Source organism: Musa acuminata, chromosome BXJ3-11 (assembly GCF_036884655.1).
Source record: "Musa acuminata AAA Group cultivar baxijiao chromosome BXJ3-11, Cavendish_Baxijiao_AAA, whole genome shotgun sequence".
Taxonomy (NCBI): Eukaryota; Viridiplantae; Streptophyta; class Magnoliopsida; order Zingiberales; family Musaceae; genus Musa; species Musa acuminata.
In genome coordinates this window covers 25382916-25400462 of record NC_088359.1, presented here as the reverse complement: position 1 = coordinate 25400462, position 17547 = coordinate 25382916, and the positions used below count along the sequence as shown (strand labels likewise).

The 17547-nt window shown below is 36.5% G+C and overlaps 2 protein-coding genes across 2 annotated transcripts; both read right to left on the bottom strand.

Moving 5' to 3' along the window:
- Positions 1–1074: 1074 nt before the first annotated feature.
- LOC103971503 (calreticulin-3) lies at positions 1075–7181 on the bottom strand. Its single transcript, XM_009385531.3, has 14 exons — positions 7021–7181; positions 5868–5975; positions 5531–5723; positions 4923–5181; positions 4762–4818; positions 4643–4690; positions 4339–4425; positions 4196–4253; positions 2391–2458; positions 2164–2259; positions 2026–2082; positions 1692–1793; positions 1413–1448; positions 1075–1324 (listed from the first exon to the last, which is right to left on the bottom strand). The coding sequence occupies exons 1-14, from the start codon at positions 7145–7147 to the stop codon at positions 1313–1315; spliced, it is 1308 nt and encodes a 435-aa protein (XP_009383806.1). The 5' UTR covers positions 7148–7181; the 3' UTR covers positions 1075–1312.
- A 4910-nt stretch (positions 7182–12091) lies between these two features.
- LOC103971502 (uncharacterized) lies at positions 12092–16936 on the bottom strand. Its single transcript, XM_009385530.3, has 4 exons — positions 15784–16936; positions 15007–15279; positions 14557–14648; positions 12092–13206 (listed from the first exon to the last, which is right to left on the bottom strand). The coding sequence occupies exons 1-4, from the start codon at positions 16765–16767 to the stop codon at positions 12351–12353; spliced, it is 2205 nt and encodes a 734-aa protein (XP_009383805.1). The 5' UTR covers positions 16768–16936; the 3' UTR covers positions 12092–12350.
- Positions 16937–17547: the final 611 nt, after the last annotated feature.

Here is a 17547-nt window from a genome sequence, read left to right as displayed (position 1 = left end):
TCCTGATGCTGGCACGTGATTTCCACGTGAGTGAGATTGGGCCGTTCGAGCCCGATCATATAATGATGTCACGACTGCTGCCACGAATAGAATCCATATCTCAGTGGATGGAGAATATCCACTTTATATTTATATTTGTTTCCAAAAATAAAGTGCATGGTAAAATACAAAAGGAAACATAATTTTCATTAAAAAAATAATCTTTTTAACTTTTCAGATTGATAGATATACCGGTTCAACTGGATTGATTGATTTTATATACTATAATAGATTTATCGATTCATCAAGTTGGAATTGATCATAAAATATGAGGTATTTTAAGGTATTAGTGAAAATAAAGACATCAAATATAAAATTAAAAAAAATCTGAAAAAGTAAACATATGTTTAACATAAAATTTTAAAAATATAAAATTAGATGGCTTAGTGAAAAAAAAAAAAAAACTTTCCCGAGTTGATACGAGCAATCTTACGCATGATCATCTAAATATTACAAAGAAATAAAATTAATGTGAAAAAAGATAAAGAAATAGCGAATGAATTGTTGATAAAATTAATAAAAGTAGTATTTTTCAATCCTATAATTTATTTGATGGATGCTAACAAATCTATTTGAGGAGTATATATTATATACTATATTAAAATTCGAAGGGATAAATACATTTATAAGTATGCATATACGAAACTAATACATTTTGACTGGGGAGCCTTTTTTGTTGAGTATGTGATTCCAAATGGGTTGTCCTATGTAGTGAAAATTTTGCTTCCATAGAGAATAATGAGAATGTAATTCTCATATAAGGCATTTAATATGGAATTTTAAAAAGCAAAATGATGATAATTTGAACCGTTCTTAAATATATGTATTTCTCTTAGATTGACTTGTGATATTATCAAAGATTTAGCTGACTCTCCAAATAGCTCGAACATTAGGGCTCAACAATATTTTAAGATCAAATGATGAACAGAAAACAAAGGGTGATCATATTACTCTGTAATCCTATTGCAATTCAGAGAAGGCAGTTTGATCAACAAAGATTGGAAGTAAAAAAGTATGAAGAATGACATTGTGACATCTTGAATAATCTAGGCAAGATTAACTAGTGCAATAAAATCAGCCTTTGTCATCCATACATCACATGAACTTGATATAGATAAGTCCACATGAACTGTCATCCATTTCAAGGACAGAAATTTTATTGAGTTCAAAACTTCCAACATAATATTTGTTTAGAGAACATTCATCATCATTTCCAGCAGTCCCTTCACCCAGTAACAATACCAAACTCCTTTCCATGAATTGATGCATGGTTTTATAGTTCATCCTGCAATTAAAACAGTGCAGTAACAGTTGAATCACAAAGACACCAAGTGAGAATGAAAGTAATGAAAGAGAGGAGATTTAGGACTTACATGATAATCATCATCTAGGTAATCTCTATGATGACGCTGCACATCAGAAATTCAAGTTAGGAAAACATTTTAGTTGAATTTTGAAGTCAGAAAACTCTTTTAACTGGAGTAACAATTGTAGATTTCTGACATTGAATTACATGGTTCCATCTCAATATAAATTAGAGACAGTCATCTGGTAATAGTCTCATATGACATAATGGGGCCAAGCAAAAAAATTGTGAGATCTGCATTATGGATATTGGTAAATTTCTGGGTTAGGAGAGAATATAGGCATACCCTTTTGTATCTATCCTTGTATCTCCCCCTGTCATGGTAATGTCGATCGTGTCCCCTCTCTCTTTTCCTATTCTCACCTTCCTCTCTTGCCTTTTGAGCATCCTGTACAAAGAAAAAACAATCAATTATGTTACACTGTTACTGCAGGTAACAAGCAAGCAAAATGAGCAGCTAATGGAGAAAACATCTAAAGGAGAAGCCCAAAACTGAGCTAAATGGCAGGGACTGGTCCATATAACTGCTGCAAATGGTAGGGTCTTCATGATTTGCTGTAGTCATTAGGTTAATGGAGAAGAGAATAATGAAAATGCATTTCGAAAAGAATAATCATCACCTCTTCTTCTTTAGCATTCCTTACTTTCTCTGCTTCCTCAAAGGCCTCCTTCTCGATCTGAATTAGAAACAAAGACAAAAATCAGGAGGAGATGGATTACATTGAAAGCCATCGACAACAAAGAATAGGCAAGCCCACCTCTCTATTCTTAAGAACAGTCTCATGTGCAACCTCCTTTGCATAATCTGGATCATCACATATCAAGATGTTGTCAAATACTGAACCAGCCTTTACCTGCGTTGTCATTTAGCTTACAAGTTATGCATCATTCAGCTCCACATCAGGCAGAAGTCACATATATAGACATAAGACAACAATCAAAGGCAAACATCATCAAAATAAATGAACAAGCTTGCAATCGTTACCTGCCATACTTCAATACCAATATATTTTAAAGGCTTCAGCACATAGAGATCTGGGTCATCTTCAAACTCTGATGAAAACATAAAGGTTAGTGTAGCCATATAACTTAAAATAATTGTCAAAATATTATCTTTACAATGGAGAAATATTTTGTTGAAATTATTTTAAAAAAAGAATTGTATTTGATTATTTTGAAACACAAAGACAAGAGCAAGATGGATGAAACAAAGAGAAACAGATTACTCCATTTGATTCTTCAAAACTTAAGATAACTGATAAAACAAATCATTACAAATTTTTAACCGGATTTATGGAAATGAACTTGTTTACTTGCTATTAAAAGTTTTTGATGCATTTGCGGAATGCATAACTCTTTAGATTTAGCTTTCTAAGGCTTTAAGGAAAAGGAAAAAAATGTCACCAATGGAAGGCTGCATGACTAAAAGTTGCATTAAAAAATAATGTTCTTCAATGGAAATGACAGATAGTTATAGAAAATGTCATATCAAAGGTAACCCCAAAATTGTTCCCTTTGAATTTCCTTAGCATGTCACATTCAACTATACATGCTGGGTAAGAACGTTACTAGAACTACCAGTCTTATGGGGACACAATAGCATTCTCTTTTCTCACCTTGTGATCAGTAGGGGGCACAATACCATCTTACCTCCACAATGTCACATAGAGGTGGGCAATCAAGAGGAGCTTCTCAGTGATGTCATTTGGCGTCCTAATGAGCTTCCATGATTAACGATGTTTCCTTTTACTTTCTTACTAACAGAGGAATGACAAAACAACTTTTTCTCTTTTACTTTTCTGGCAGAAGTTGTATATCATGTATATTAACCATCAAGGTTTGCAGTATAACATGGTATGGTATGGTATGGTATGTGTAGTATTTACTAGTCTAATAGCCTACCAGTATGTGGACTAGGACAAACTGGATAGTATGCCCAACACAGGGTCTTTATCATCCGGAGCATGGCCTGTATAATATTGGTATGCCTGATATAGGGCCTACACTGCTCGGTAAAGGGCAGTAGAGTCCTGTACTAGACCATTTTTTAAAATTTTCCAACCTTTTTTCAGGAATTTTCCAAAACACAATACCTATAGATGTACAGGTACACTCTATACATTGAACAGTACACTATCGACATACATAATTGAGAACCTTGCAATAGACAAAGATACGACATTTGGAGGAGGTGGTGAGTTCACTATATTCGATGTTTTGCTTGGCATTATGGGCTTTGGATGACTTAATTTTCAAGTATCAATCATATAGAATATGAGAAATGTCAAATTATCTAGGAGGGTGCTCGAAAGCATTAGGGCAAACATGCCTTTGCAATATAAAAGAATGGAGTAGCAATCAAGAAGATTTTTACTAATGCTCATAATTATAATAGGCTATTCCTTCACGAGTAATTTCTTCCTTATATTGCATTTTCAACCCCCATAAATAGTAAATATTTTATGTTTATCACTAGAAAATATATCAAGAAAAATGTTTCCTCACAACATGAAAATCAGGTATATATGGAAATTCTTGCACATTTTATTTTCTTTGTCATCCAAAAATACTTGCCCTAAATTTTGAAGGTCTTAGGCTATCCATGGTTCAGTAGTCCATTAAATGTAAAGAATTAGGTTTTCCATGCAATAAAATAAGCAGCTGTTAAGTAGTACCAATTTCAACTTATTCAAAATATTAGGAAAACAAAACATGCTACTACTCCAAAATTGATGTATTTTCTCATTGGACTACGAATAAGACAGTAATTTGATATGTTGCTTATCTTACCAGGATTATCAATCCATGGGGTCTTCCATTTTCCTTTGTAATTTGGGTTCTTGATCTTCTGTGAACCCAGAATCATGGATGAGAAACATAACTTATAACATCTACATGACACAAAATCACTAATTTCTACTGAAACAATGAACCTTGCGTTTCCATGGTCCCTTGTAAGCTGGATTTGGTATTTTTGGTGGTCTCCATATTCCATCATCATCATCATCCCATGTGCCAGGCTGATCGAAAAGACAACGCCAAAATAATTAAGCCTCATAGTTAAAAAAAAAAAAAAAAACTGATAGCTGTTTAAAAAGAATCAACTTCAAAACATATGATCATGTCATCAATGAGCTACAACTTCCTGATATTATTAATCCTTGCATGGAGAACATGATGATTCCCAAAATGCAACTTGTGCATTATAAAATGAGTTCCAAGCTTTTGGAGGCATACCTTTTTTGCCTTTGGATCAGGAATTTCTTTTGGAATTGAATCATATCCCTATAATAGGTGGCAAAAATTAGAAAATCATCAACCATACCAAGAGTTAAATTATTCGGAATGTAGCAAACCTCTGGTTTAACATCATCTGGGTCCTCAATGTATTCCCTGTCATCCCAGTTTTTGGGCTGAAACAGCAAAGTGCATGTATTATAGGATTTCTGAAAAAATGTATTAAACGACAGGTATCCCTCATTTCATAAAGTATTATCATCATAGTCAAAGGTCGAACCTTCTTAGCATTAGTGTCTTTAATCTTTCGAGGTGGAAGTATATCCCAGTCAGTATACATGCTCCCAGATTCTCTTTCTCGGTTGTCAACAAGAAGACTAAAAGAGGCATCAGGTCTAAGAATGAATGTGTACACATGTGTTAGCTTGTCAGTCTCACATTCTAAATCTTTTTTGATAGGATAATTTTGCCCCTGGTAGGAAAGGATTAGATGGAGCTTCTTCGTCTGTGTGCCACAGATGTCAGGCCCAAACATTAAACTGCATAATAAAAAGGGAAAAATATTATTCAACACATTCGACTTCAAGCAAGCAAGAAAGAACATAATTCGATTAGCATAATCTTATACCTAAATAGCAGGTCTTAACCTAAGAAATAACAATAGAGCAAAGGCAGGCAAGACAAAAGAATATATCTTCATACAAGGATAATTTCATTACCCATGATGCATTAGGATAAACCTAGTCACTCAAATATCACTGAACTTTATGATCAATGCATACAATCCGTTTAGTGAAAAAGTGAAAAAAGCAATTCTGTAGTTTTGCAGTGAAACAAAAAACAGTCAATGTAACAGTTAACAAATTTGTTGATGATAAAATAACAAACCTGTACGGAGCATCCCCACCAAATTTTTTCTGATTGACATATCCAGAAAGAAGCTTGATATAACCTCCACCACATTCAATGTCCTGCTCAAACCTGAGAGAGTATTGGACCACCAGTGTCCTGTTCTTGTTACTAAATTCTGGAAATTTTGCAGATATTGCAAAATGCTTGGCATCTGTGTATGTTTGTATTCCTGAAAGGAACAATTGTCATTGTTGACAAATAAACAAAGAAATTCTGCAAAATGGTATCCACCACTTGGGGCATTTTGATTTCTTTTTTCAGTCAAAAAGCTACTAAAGAGCATGTTACATGCAGTTAGCAAGGTTCTTCACACCTTTGTCATCTGGATCACCAGGCCACTTTCCTGCTGTATGCTTAAAAGTACCAGCTTTTCCTTCACTCCTTTTCCAGTCTGATTTTACCCAACGATTCTCCCAACCATCTTTTGAAAACATACAAAAGAACATATCAAAGTCAAACACTAGAAACAATATAACTTTGTGAACTATTATCAAGATTAAGAAAAGGTAACCTTTAGGCTTGCAAGATACCAGAGAAACAGTAAGCTTTCAGAATATTCAAAACCTCAGAATATAGACATAGACAATACAAAATCATGGAAGAACAGTTTCCACAAAGCACAGTTTAAGAAAAACAACGTCTTCATATGTTTTCTCAAAACAAAATGCACACTTAGATTGAAATTATGATCTGGAGATTCCACGGTTTTTAGATTTTAAACAACTAACCCCACCTAACTTTCGAGGATCATTCTCAATTTTGGGTTTGTCCAGAACTCTGACTAAAACAAACCAACGATCCACTCTTCAGATCAGGTTCATAAATGGCATCAACAGTCTTCTAGTAGGAATCCGATGCTAGTATCATCTTAACATGAATAGCATAGTCGAGCTACCAAATGAAGGAAAAAATAAATCTTTTTCTGATAATGGTAATCACCCGGGTCTCCTCTTGCTTCTCATCACCCTAAAGTCAAAATTTTGAAACCAAAAAGAACTGACTAATCATGATATTCCAAAAGAGATAACAAAAAAGTATAGCTTTTCCATGATCATCTCAAAATTTGGACTTGCCCAGAATTCTGACTAAATCAATCCGACGATCTACTTTACATACTCAAGTTCATGATTGCCATTAACAGTCTTCTAGCAGGCATCCGACACAAGCATCAGCTTGACATCAATAGCATATTTCAGCTACCAAACGAAGCAAAAGAGGAATCTTCTTCCAAGTATGGGTTTGATTCGAGCCTCCTCTGCTTCCTCATAACTCAAAACTTCGGAACTAAATGGTGACTCACCGATTCCAGGTTTAGAAACCCAAAAAAAACGACTAATCATGAAATTCTAAAAGAGGAAGCACAAGTTGTAGCTTTCCATGACGGAAAGATCATTGGATTGCATCGAAATGGAACTATCAAATTCTAACAAAAAAGAAGGAAAGTTGGGAGACGGAAAGATCGATACCGTCGAATCGCTCTTCAAAGAAAATCTCGGATGCCGAGAGCTGAAGAAAGAGCGCGAGGGAGAGCAGCAGCAGCATTAGCTTAAGCTTTGAGAGCGGATGATGAGCCAACAGGGGCCGTTGCGCCATCTTCGGCCTAACGCCGAGAAACTAGCCGAGCCATGACTGCACATAGTTATAGAACGCGGTATCTCTTAAAAGCCTCTGCCGAAACTCATAAACTGCAGTTTTACCCCTCCACTAATAAAATTATCTCCAAATGAAAATGTCTATAAAATAATGTTCTTTTCTATTTTTACCAATTAAATAATTCTTTTATTAAAATATTTATTTGTACATGGATTTCGTCATATACTCATCATGGCACTTTTGTGATTAACAGCACGTAATTGGGTATTCTTGTGAGAATGCGGCCGAATCGCTAACCAAGTGACGAGGCGACCGCCGTGTGCGAAGACTTGCAAGTCTTCGTGACCGGAACCTTTAGATAACAGCAAAAATCCACTTGTGTGTTGCACAGCGCCCGGGAACAGAAGGCGTGTGGAGGGAATTAGACGTATCAACTTCGAGGTGTAGTTTTGGGTTCTCCGTTCAAGTGTGTAGACATATGATCTCCAACTCCTGGGAAGGCTGTGAAGCGCTTTTAATCAATCGGAGACTACCACGTGTGAATATCGACGTGTTCTCCGACGTAGACTTGGAAAGACGAAAATGGAAGTCAAAGTCCTTCGACGAGACGACGGCGTCTTCGTGTTATAAACACCGTAACAGACGCATCGGAACCGTTATAATGTTGATTGGCCGCCACGAAACATAAAAACAATCATGCTGGCGTCATGTCAAGTGTTACGAAGAAGCCGCTATAATAATGTAGATAATTACTGGAATATTTGGAGTCTACACCTCCCAGCATGTCTACTATGTAAGGAGATCAGTCGAGTTTAATTACCATGAAGAGATTATAAAGTGTAATCACTAATAATTTCTCCCTTAACATAAATTAATTATTATAAATGATATATTATTTTATTATTAACTTTTATGTTTGTGTATTATAGTTAAGAAAATGATTAAATTTGATTTCCTTAATCACGTAGATGAGTTAAAATTTTTACTAATCAATTAAATTATTAATTAATTTATTTTTTAATGAGTGATTTGATTTTTAGGAAGTAAATAGTTTACATTCTATTTTCGTGTGAACTATAAGAAATAAATATTATATTTCTCTTTGCATGTAAAAAAAATAAAAAAAAATTAAAAATAAAAATTAAATTATTACTTATCTTCTGGGGAGATCTCATCTTCTCTTATATAAAGGAGACTACTCCTCTTTGATTCCTCACCGAGCCTAATAACGGGAGGATTAAGGAGAGGACTTCCCGAGAAGATGATATCGAGGAAAAAATAGCGAAGAGAGGTAGGATCCTTTCTTTTTTTAACTAGTTTTGATTTATATTTTGAAATCTTAATGTTAAGATTGTTATAATTTTATGATATGATATTTTAATTTTAAATTTTCATGATTGGTAAATAATGATAATTATTTTGTGATGTTAGAATGATTATTTGATTTATATTGATCTCTTAAGCTTAAATAAATTTTAATATTAATATAATTATTAAAATTCTTATTTTTAGATTAGCATAATAATTTTAATATATTTAATTAGATATATCTATGTTTTTAAGAAGTATACGTGAATTTCTATAATGTAATTAGTTTTAAATTTAAGATCATGAATTTAATTAATGGATTTGAGTCATTCTTTAATTATTTTAAGAGGAGTTTAATTGGGCTTGACTTGAGTCAGGTTGATCTATTAGACCATATTGATTCAGCTCATGTGGTCATGTACGATCTAGCCCATGTGGCAAAGTACATCCTAGCCCATATGACTAAGCATGACTTAGCCCATGTGGCAAGGTAGGAGCCAGCCCATGTGACAAGGTACGACCTAATCCATGTGGCCAAGCATAACCAAACCCATATGGCCAAGTATGATCCAGTCCATGTGGCTATATATGTCTCAACTCATGCGGCTATGTACGACTCAATCCATATGGTCAGATACGACCCTAACTCATATGTCTAGATACGATTAACTCGCGAGCTAAGTATGGCCTAGTTCAGTGGTAAAGCTCAGCCCAACTTACAAGTAAGGTTTAGCTTAGTCCATGAAGTGAAGCCTACCCAACTATGCGATTGGCATTAGACATATCGTTGCTCCTCTATTTAGCCTGTTATACCTCAACTCAACCTATTACTTGGAACATGCATATGCAACGTATGTGACCCGTCTAAGACTTAGGTGGGTTGGTTCGATTTAGGTTAGCACTATACGACATAGTCCAATTTCCTCTCCCTCTAATGGTTTGAGCTCGTTAATTGACTAAATCAGATAGGTTTGATCTGTTTAAGTCAGTTTATGGTGGTTCTAAACTAACTTGACTAGTTCAAACCTACTTGATCTAATCGAGATCAATCAAATCTAGATTAGACCAGTTTATGGTGATTCCAGACCGGTTCTATAAGGATTTGAGGTTAGTTCCGTTAGATCATAATCGAAATGAGTTTGGTTTTAGTCAATTGGGCTATTCCAATTATGATTTTGGTTGATTGAGAACTATTGAAATATTGATGTTTAATACCTTTATAATTTGATGAATTTAAAAGTTTTATTTAAAGATATCATTTGAAAATAGTTATTAGTTTTCTATTTTCTTAAGTTTATGATATTGATATAATTATTATTATGTAGTAGATATGACTAGACTAGTAGTTCACATTGGAAGTACAACATATGAAAGGAGCTACGGGCCCATAGTGCGGAGCTACCAATGAACATAGTCTAGTAGATTTATATCAAGTATGATATCTCATAATGTTTAATCATATTGATTTCTTGATGCATATGTGAGTGAATGTATGAGTGTAAATGAATGATTATGGATGTTTATATATCCTTGCCGAGGGCAGGTACGACGATTCCCTTCGAGGATTAGTAGACCGTTAGACGTGATGGTTAGACGATTTCTCTATCTGTTGTTGGGAAAAATGTGTCTCCACTTAGGCAGGTGAGGGATACCACTCTATCTGGGAGTGCAATATGGATTATCTCCATCCGCTATTGAAAGGAATCCATCCCGTGAAATATGTCTCTTTATCCGTTATTGGAAGAGTGCACCATCGGGTGTGATATATGCCTTTGTTATCTAGTTATTATGTATATTGCTGATGTATGATTTTATTTATTATGTAAGAAATTATCATCGTTTTTCTAATATATTAAGTTTTATCATGAATCGATATATTATCATTTCTTATTGAATTATTGATATTTATTTATATTTCATGAATATTGAAGATTATTTTTATGATTTTTTCTTAGATTCCTACCCGCATGTGTGGTTGCTGATATATTTTATCTTATATTTATTTTCAGAGTGATCTATTATTTTCTAATAGATTTGAAGCGTGGATGAAAAAGACCCGTCATGATGTGATCATTTTTCTAATTAATAAAATATTTTCTATTGTAAAGATAAAAACAAAAGAGGAAGTTTATTATGTAAATTATGAATAATAAAATATTAATTTATTATTATTTTTATAAATCTGTGATGTGACATAAAGAGTATCACATGCCAAACATAATAAAATTTGAAAAATATTGTATTTTCTAACCGATTTTTGAACGGATCATTGAGAGGGAACTTAGTATAATCTGAGATTTCTTTTTAGGACAAAAAGATCATAATTGAAATGAGGAAAATAATATCTACACTTAAAAATACGGTATATATTAGACTCGCTATCGTGGGAGCCTCTTGCACCAGCACACAAATCATGAACGTTTCTTTCATTGGCCTCCAAAAACTTTTTCAATTTGAAAAAAAAAAAGAATAATGAGTGTATCTTAAATTATCAAGGTACTCATATCGTATGAATTCCTTCAACTTTTGAAAAATTCATGCTCCAACTTACAACTCAATTCATTTGTCATCCTCTCCTTTAGAGTGACATCGGTTGATATGATTTAGGGATCACATTTTCATATTTTCTTTTATGCTTGACTCTTTTTATTTTTATTTTTTGATAGGTTACGTATATTTGATTGATTGCTTCATTGGAGAGTGGTTGATTAGAATATGTGATTGTTTTGCCAACCTCACGAGGAAAACACAAAACACTTGTCTTTTGAATATAAATTTTCAATAGAAGTTTAGGATATTTCTATCAAAATGTCTAGTATCTCACTCCCCAATTAGCTGTTGTAAGGGAGAAGTGGTTGGTTTCTCTCTCACATAAATTTTTTTATAGATCTCTATAAGAAACTCTCTTGGATAATTATTTCATATTTATACTAAAAGAAATCATCATTCTCTTCATAATATTAGCAAACTAGTTAGTATCATCACATCCTACGTGATAGTCGATGTTCGACGTAAATTTAATTCCACCGTTAGCATCCTTGATGATAAAGTAGAGAACCGCGAGATAGCTCTTTCAAGTCAACTAAATCCTCCTTTAGTTATCTACACTTAGTGCAAATGATTTCACTGAAATGTGACTATTTTTGCTAGTTGTATAACTAGCAATAATAATAATGACTAATTTTGCTAGTTGTATAACTCAAGGATTCATCCTTTATCATAAATCATAATATATTCACTATGGTATTTTAGAGAAGAAACATCTATCTTTTGACTTATCCAATTTCAATTTAAAGATTACTATAGAGAATCTAAATAAAAAAAATAAAATACCATAAAAATGATAGACTCTTCTATGATAAATAACAAGTTAACTATTTTCATGTATTTTTTTCTCATATTAAAAAATTAATCATTTTGCTGATTATCTCACATATTTTTATATTACCTTGAGAGAAATTATTCTATAGCCATCTGGTCTACCACTTAAAAGTTTTTTCTTTTTCTACTTCCTGGTATCTAAAGAAGTTACACATGTGTCACTTTGTACCATCTTTCTTCCTTTACCTCCTTAATGCATTTATTACCCGTTTCTAAAGAAAAATATTTATCACTTCATTCCACCCTTCTCATCCATTTAATTGCGGTATTAAACTGTATAAATGTCCTCCACATATTCTTTTTCTCACCGACAAGTTTACGTTGACCAGCCCGAGTGAGGAAAGAGTTTGACTCCAATTGACACTATTTGGAAGGCTACCCTACAGAGATCGGGTGCTATTTATCGTGTTGCTAGAGGCACAGAACAACATTCTCGTGCAATAGGATCAGGACACGTACCCTGGGAATCCCAAAACACTGTCATGCCCGGATGCGACGGTGCGAGCCAGGTTTGTCATCCCCTCCGACCCGACCGCCCCACGACCGCCTGCGATGGCGGACACGCACCGCCGACCGCGACGGCGACGGACTCGACGTGGGTGAGAAGGTACTCGTAGATCTTCTTCCTCAGCCGTTCGACCGTCTCCGCTGGCACATCACCGGAACCCTCGCCATCCACTGCCTCCCCGTCGCTCCGATGGCAGCCGATAGCCTCCAGCCATTCGTTCACCTTCTTCAGCTGCGATAGCATCGCGGCCAACTGCTGCCGGTTGGACCTCCCCCGCGCGGCCGCCTCGGCGTCGACGAACCTCTCCACGAACCCTAGGAACCACGCCCGCGACTCCTCCCTCAGCGTTCGCACCAGCCGCGCCCCTTCGTTGGGCCCTACCTCCCGCTCCCACTCCGGCGGCGGAGACGGTGGTGCCGCCGGCCCCCGCGCGTTCCCCCTACCAACCGAGACAGACGTCAGGGAGAGCCGGGATTTCGTCTGAGTGGCCTTTGAGGGAGCCGTGGCGGCGGCGGTCTTCGATGGACCCTCGAGGACCAGCACCGCCCGTGAGGCAGTGGAGGCAGAGGAGGGCTTGTGGTCATAGAGGGAGAAGGGGGCGAGATCGGTGGCGACGGCTGCACCGACCCAGGAAACGGCACGGCGGCGGACGTCGGCGGATACTTTTAAGGCTTCTTCGAGGGTCGGGTCACCGCTGAGGGACTGGCCCGGTGCAGTTACCGGCAGAGTTTGCAATGTAGTCTTCGAGAGGGAGTCAGTAACGGCAGTGGCGTTGCGGAGGGAGGCATAAAGGGCGAGGAACTGCTCCACTGTCGGCCGTGGGTTGTCCTCCTTAGCAGAGGTACTGATCTCCGCATACATACTGCACTTAGAAGAAAGAATGATGCAATTCACTATAACTCTGATCTCTTGAACTTTCCCAGGGAATTTTTTTTTTCATCTTTTGCACTTTAATTGAGGATAAAAACATCAATTTGAAGACTCACTAGAACAAAGAGTCTGCTGAAAATCTTGAGATCCAGCAAACAAACTACAACATGGAATGCACAATAAATTGATGTTGAATAGATTCACATGCAAATACCTTATGCTAATTGTTGTTTCCAAATGTTTATAGTGATTAGATGATCCTTTTCTATTATTGGTCTTTGAGCAAAATTGCCATTATATTACTTGTTATTGTTTCTCTTTATCCTGTGACGTCCAATATGAACCAGCTCACTAGTATATATAGTGCTTTAGCTAGTACATATGTTTGATGTATATCTGCAGAATTAGCAAGGTCGGCACCATGTAGAGAAATTGAGTTATGATTAAGGATTAACATAGAAATTAAATAGGTAATTACCATATTATATGACCTGATAGGTCCAATCATTGCTTGCTTGCACTATTAGCCAGCATGCAGTGTGTACGAGGAATCCTTTCTAAGTTTCTGATAAAATGTAAGTTTCCAACTCAAAAATTAATCAAAAAGAGTTGGATAAAATAAAAAGGAATACTTTCAATACCTTAGTTTAGCAAGATGTTCTTTTAAGCCTACATCTTCTTCAGGAGTCACTGCATAAACAAATAGCTTCTTCTATGATCCAGTTCTCCTAATTGGTAAATGATATCCATTCACCATGTTCTGCTATGGACTCTACTGGAGTCATTGCATCAATTAGATTTCCCCTTACTTAAAGGCTCTTGTGGCTAAAGTGTCGGAATATACAATAAAAAGGATGCATAGATTTTCAATCTTTATGCTAACACAACTGACCACTCATGTCCCAGTGTTTCATGTACATACACTAAAAGGTTGAAGTGTCCTTGCATTTAGTCTCATATGATTTTTATTATCATTCCTATGGCCTCCAAACAAAGCAAGCCAAATTCCAAAGATCCTAGTAAATTATGACTGTAATGAGCAAATTTGTTTCTGCAGAGATGTTAGATCATTAAACCTGATAGCTATATAAAGGATGACAATTAGTTGGCAAGTTAGGATGTTAGATTACTGAACCCTCAAACAGGCATCTCAAGTTGGGATAAGGGCATACAGGACAGCTTCTAACTATGATGAGGATGAAACTAGATCCTGGTGGAAAAGAGAATCAATAAAAAGCAAGTCTAAATGATATGCGATGAAAGATCCTATGACTTGCAGCACCAAAAATAGATAGTTGAACAGTATGCAAAACTACAGCAAGTGTTTTGCAAGAGTAATTACCTTAAGCACCGAATCAAGCTGTCTGCAGCAGAAGCTTCTTGTACAGCCTCAACAGCAGCCAGTTGTGCTGCATCCCTATACTTCAACAGCTCCTAAAATTTATAAATTGTCAGTCCAGTCACTGCCAGATAGCATAACCAAGATACTTCTATTCCAAAAATGAAAATGCTTCGTCTGGACACAGTTGCACACTGCGAACGGTTGACTTGTTAACCTAGACCTGGTGCATAATTTTTGCCCAAGTCGCAAAATGTTGGTGATTAAAAGAAACCTTGAGTAACCCTCATTGTAGTTTCACATAGTTAATGCCATATAGGTCCACATCACCATTTAGGCACAAACACAGAAAGATAACCCTTCCAAAATGTAGTGATATGACTTGGAAAAATCAGCTCAACCATTTACATTAGAATCTACTTTGGCCATATCATTGAATGATATCAATCATACCTTTCCTAGTTCTGCTAGAGATGATGGAAGCGATGACCATGAAACACTACTATCAGTCCATTTTCTATTGGTTGGAACAACTTTGACAAAGTCAGCAAGATTCAGACTGGTAGCAGTTTCTGAGGACTTCTTTATGACAGAAGGCCGCCGTTTAGCTGATCTATCAGAATCATCGGTGGCAGCTTTTGCATTGGTTTTCTTCATGGTAGTTTGAATCTTGCTATCCTTCTTAGTTAACAGTTTCTCATTTGTTGATGACTTCTGTTGAGGAGCCTGCAGGTTACAAGAACTAGTTGTTAAGGGGGCCATCGGAAATACAACTTCTACATAACTTCTAAAGCACATTATCAACATGTTGTGATTAAATACAACCAACTTCTATGTCTCTTATATTTTGATATTGCAATAGTGGATAAAATGGTGCTTGGTAGTTTATGTACATCCTTATCTAAAATTATATCAATAAGAAAGTCTTACTTCATAAATTGATAGAAATTGCATAACAGATATCCATCTTTTTCTGTAGAGATCAAGATATCTAATTAATTAGCATGTAAAGCCTTCACCAAGATGGCTAAAATATAAACAGAAGATTGTTGCAACCAAAAGATTAAAATCTATTAAAATAAAATCCTATCCTATCAAACTAACTACTGAGATAATTACTTCCACTAGAAAGAAAGAAAGACAGAGCAGATAAGGCAGCTATTTTTAATAGATCCATATTGTTGTTGTAAGAACGATACCAATGCAGAGTAATTCAGAGAATAAACTCACCGAAGTGCTCTTAGATTTGGATCTTGTCTCAAGTTTGGCTGCTTTTAAGGTAGAACTATCCCATCCTTTTGCCTCCACTTTCTCCACCCAGCTTTTTCTTAAACCATTGGGATCTAACTCAATGTCTGGCACCAAATTTCTTAAGAAATTTCCAGCAGAAGATTTTCTACCAACATTGTTCACTTTCAAGACAGAAGCTGCCTTATCCAACAGACGAAACCTTGACAATGGTTTCTCTGGTCTTTGGGCTTGTGCTTGCTTCTTAGTTTCATTGGAGAACTTCTCAAAGGAGAACTTCTCGAATGATGCAGGCAAAGTACAAACACTTGTTGGAGACGAAGTTATCGACCATGAGTCCATTGATTTTAACCTCACACTGATACCATCCTTCCCCAATTTGTCACTGGCCAGTTGTTTCGACTGGAAAGAGCCTGACTTACCAAGTGAAGCCCTTTTCTTTTGCACCTCCTGTGTTTTAATGGCTAACTTCGAATTCCCCAATTTGCTTTTCTCATTTACTGAAGTAGTGTTTATGTTACAGCTTGTGTCACTGGATTGCTGTGGCTTCTCTGCATCAAGGAAACCATGAGAACTGTTGGCAGCAACGATATCCTCGGGATTCCCAACACAGGGATGACGACCAGGGAGTGGCCTCACACCCTTAAGAATGGGCACAGGAGAGCCTGCCTCGATGCCATCAACATGAATGAATTGCCCTAGTTGGATCTTATCACTTGAGATCAGATCATTGTGTTCATCTGGCAGGGAGACATACGTTGCATGGGAGGAGTCGGAGACCTTAAGATAAAAGCCTTGGTTGGTGAACAGATCACTTCCAGAAAGTGCAGGAACAATACTCACAACCTGGAGCAGGGATGACCGGTGCTTGCTGCCAACCTTAACATTGGTATTCAGGTGCTGGAGGAGCTTTATGAGGACCCCTGGGACCAATGAAGCTGCCATTTTATTCACTTCAAAGCACATCACTCTGCAGAGGAGAGAAGATTTGAGTACATACCAGATGATAGAAAAGCTGATCAAAGCTGCATAAGAACATACGACAAGCCAGAAACTATACACAAAACCAAAGCAAATTCAGTTCTTGCAAATCCACTCAGAGATAGATGTCACAATGCAGCTCATTGGCAAGATGTTCATGAGATCTTTCCCAAACATAAATCGAGACAATTAATGAAAAGAATAAAAGATAAGAAGAAGAAGTTTTATTGAAGTAGCTTTAGTTTGAATATGGTAACATGTCCCTCTCTTATTTATACAGATTAGGAGGGAGGATTTTTCTCAACAGAATAAAAGATTTCCCTCAATTGAGTAGAAAGATTTTCTCATATAGTTGAGGAAATATTATCTGCTAGTATGCCCCCGCAAGATGGTGCTCCTGTCAAGGCAAGATGGTCCTCTTGTCAAGGATATCAATCTTGGATTGATGCAAAGTAAACAGTTTACGAGCCAAAGGCTTCGTGAGTAGGGCAAGAGCAGATCGCTGCGGTTGTTGTTGTTGTTGCCGCAACTGCGACGATGACGGTTGCAGCAGAGGAGAAAACTGTAGCAATGGAAAAAGCTATAGCAATACTGTAGCAGAGGAGGAAGTTGCAGAGGAGGAAGTTGCAGCGATGCTATATCTGAGGAGGAAGCTATAGTAGAGGTGCAATAGAGGAGAAAGTTGTAATAGAGGTGCAGCAGATGAGGAAGCTACAACAGAGGAGGAAGCTGTAGCGATGCTACAATAGAGAAGAAGATGCTACA

Coding starts and splice junctions, on each gene's coding strand:
- LOC103971502 (XM_009385530.3), bottom strand. CDS start 16,767: ATGTGCTTTGAAGTGAATAAAATGGCAGCTTCATTGGTCCCAGGGGTC. Junction 15,280..15,783: donor CCAAATCTAAGAGCACTTCG/GTGAGTTTATTC, acceptor TGTAACCTGCAG/GCTCCTCAACAGAAGTCATC. Junction 14,649..15,006: donor CTCTAGCAGAACTAGGAAAG/GTATGATTGATA, acceptor TATAAATTTTAG/GAGCTGTTGAAGTATAGGGA.
- LOC103971503 (XM_009385531.3), bottom strand. CDS start 7,147: ATGGCGCAACGGCCCCTGTTGGCTCATCATCCGCTCTCAAAGCTTAAG. Junction 2,260..2,390: donor TTGGTATTGAAGTATGGCAG/GTAACGATTGCA, acceptor ATGACAACGCAG/GTAAAGGCTGGTTCAGTATT. Junction 2,083..2,163: donor CTGTTCTTAAGAATAGAGAG/GTGGGCTTGCCT, acceptor TTTCTAATTCAG/ATCGAGAAGGAGGCCTTTGA.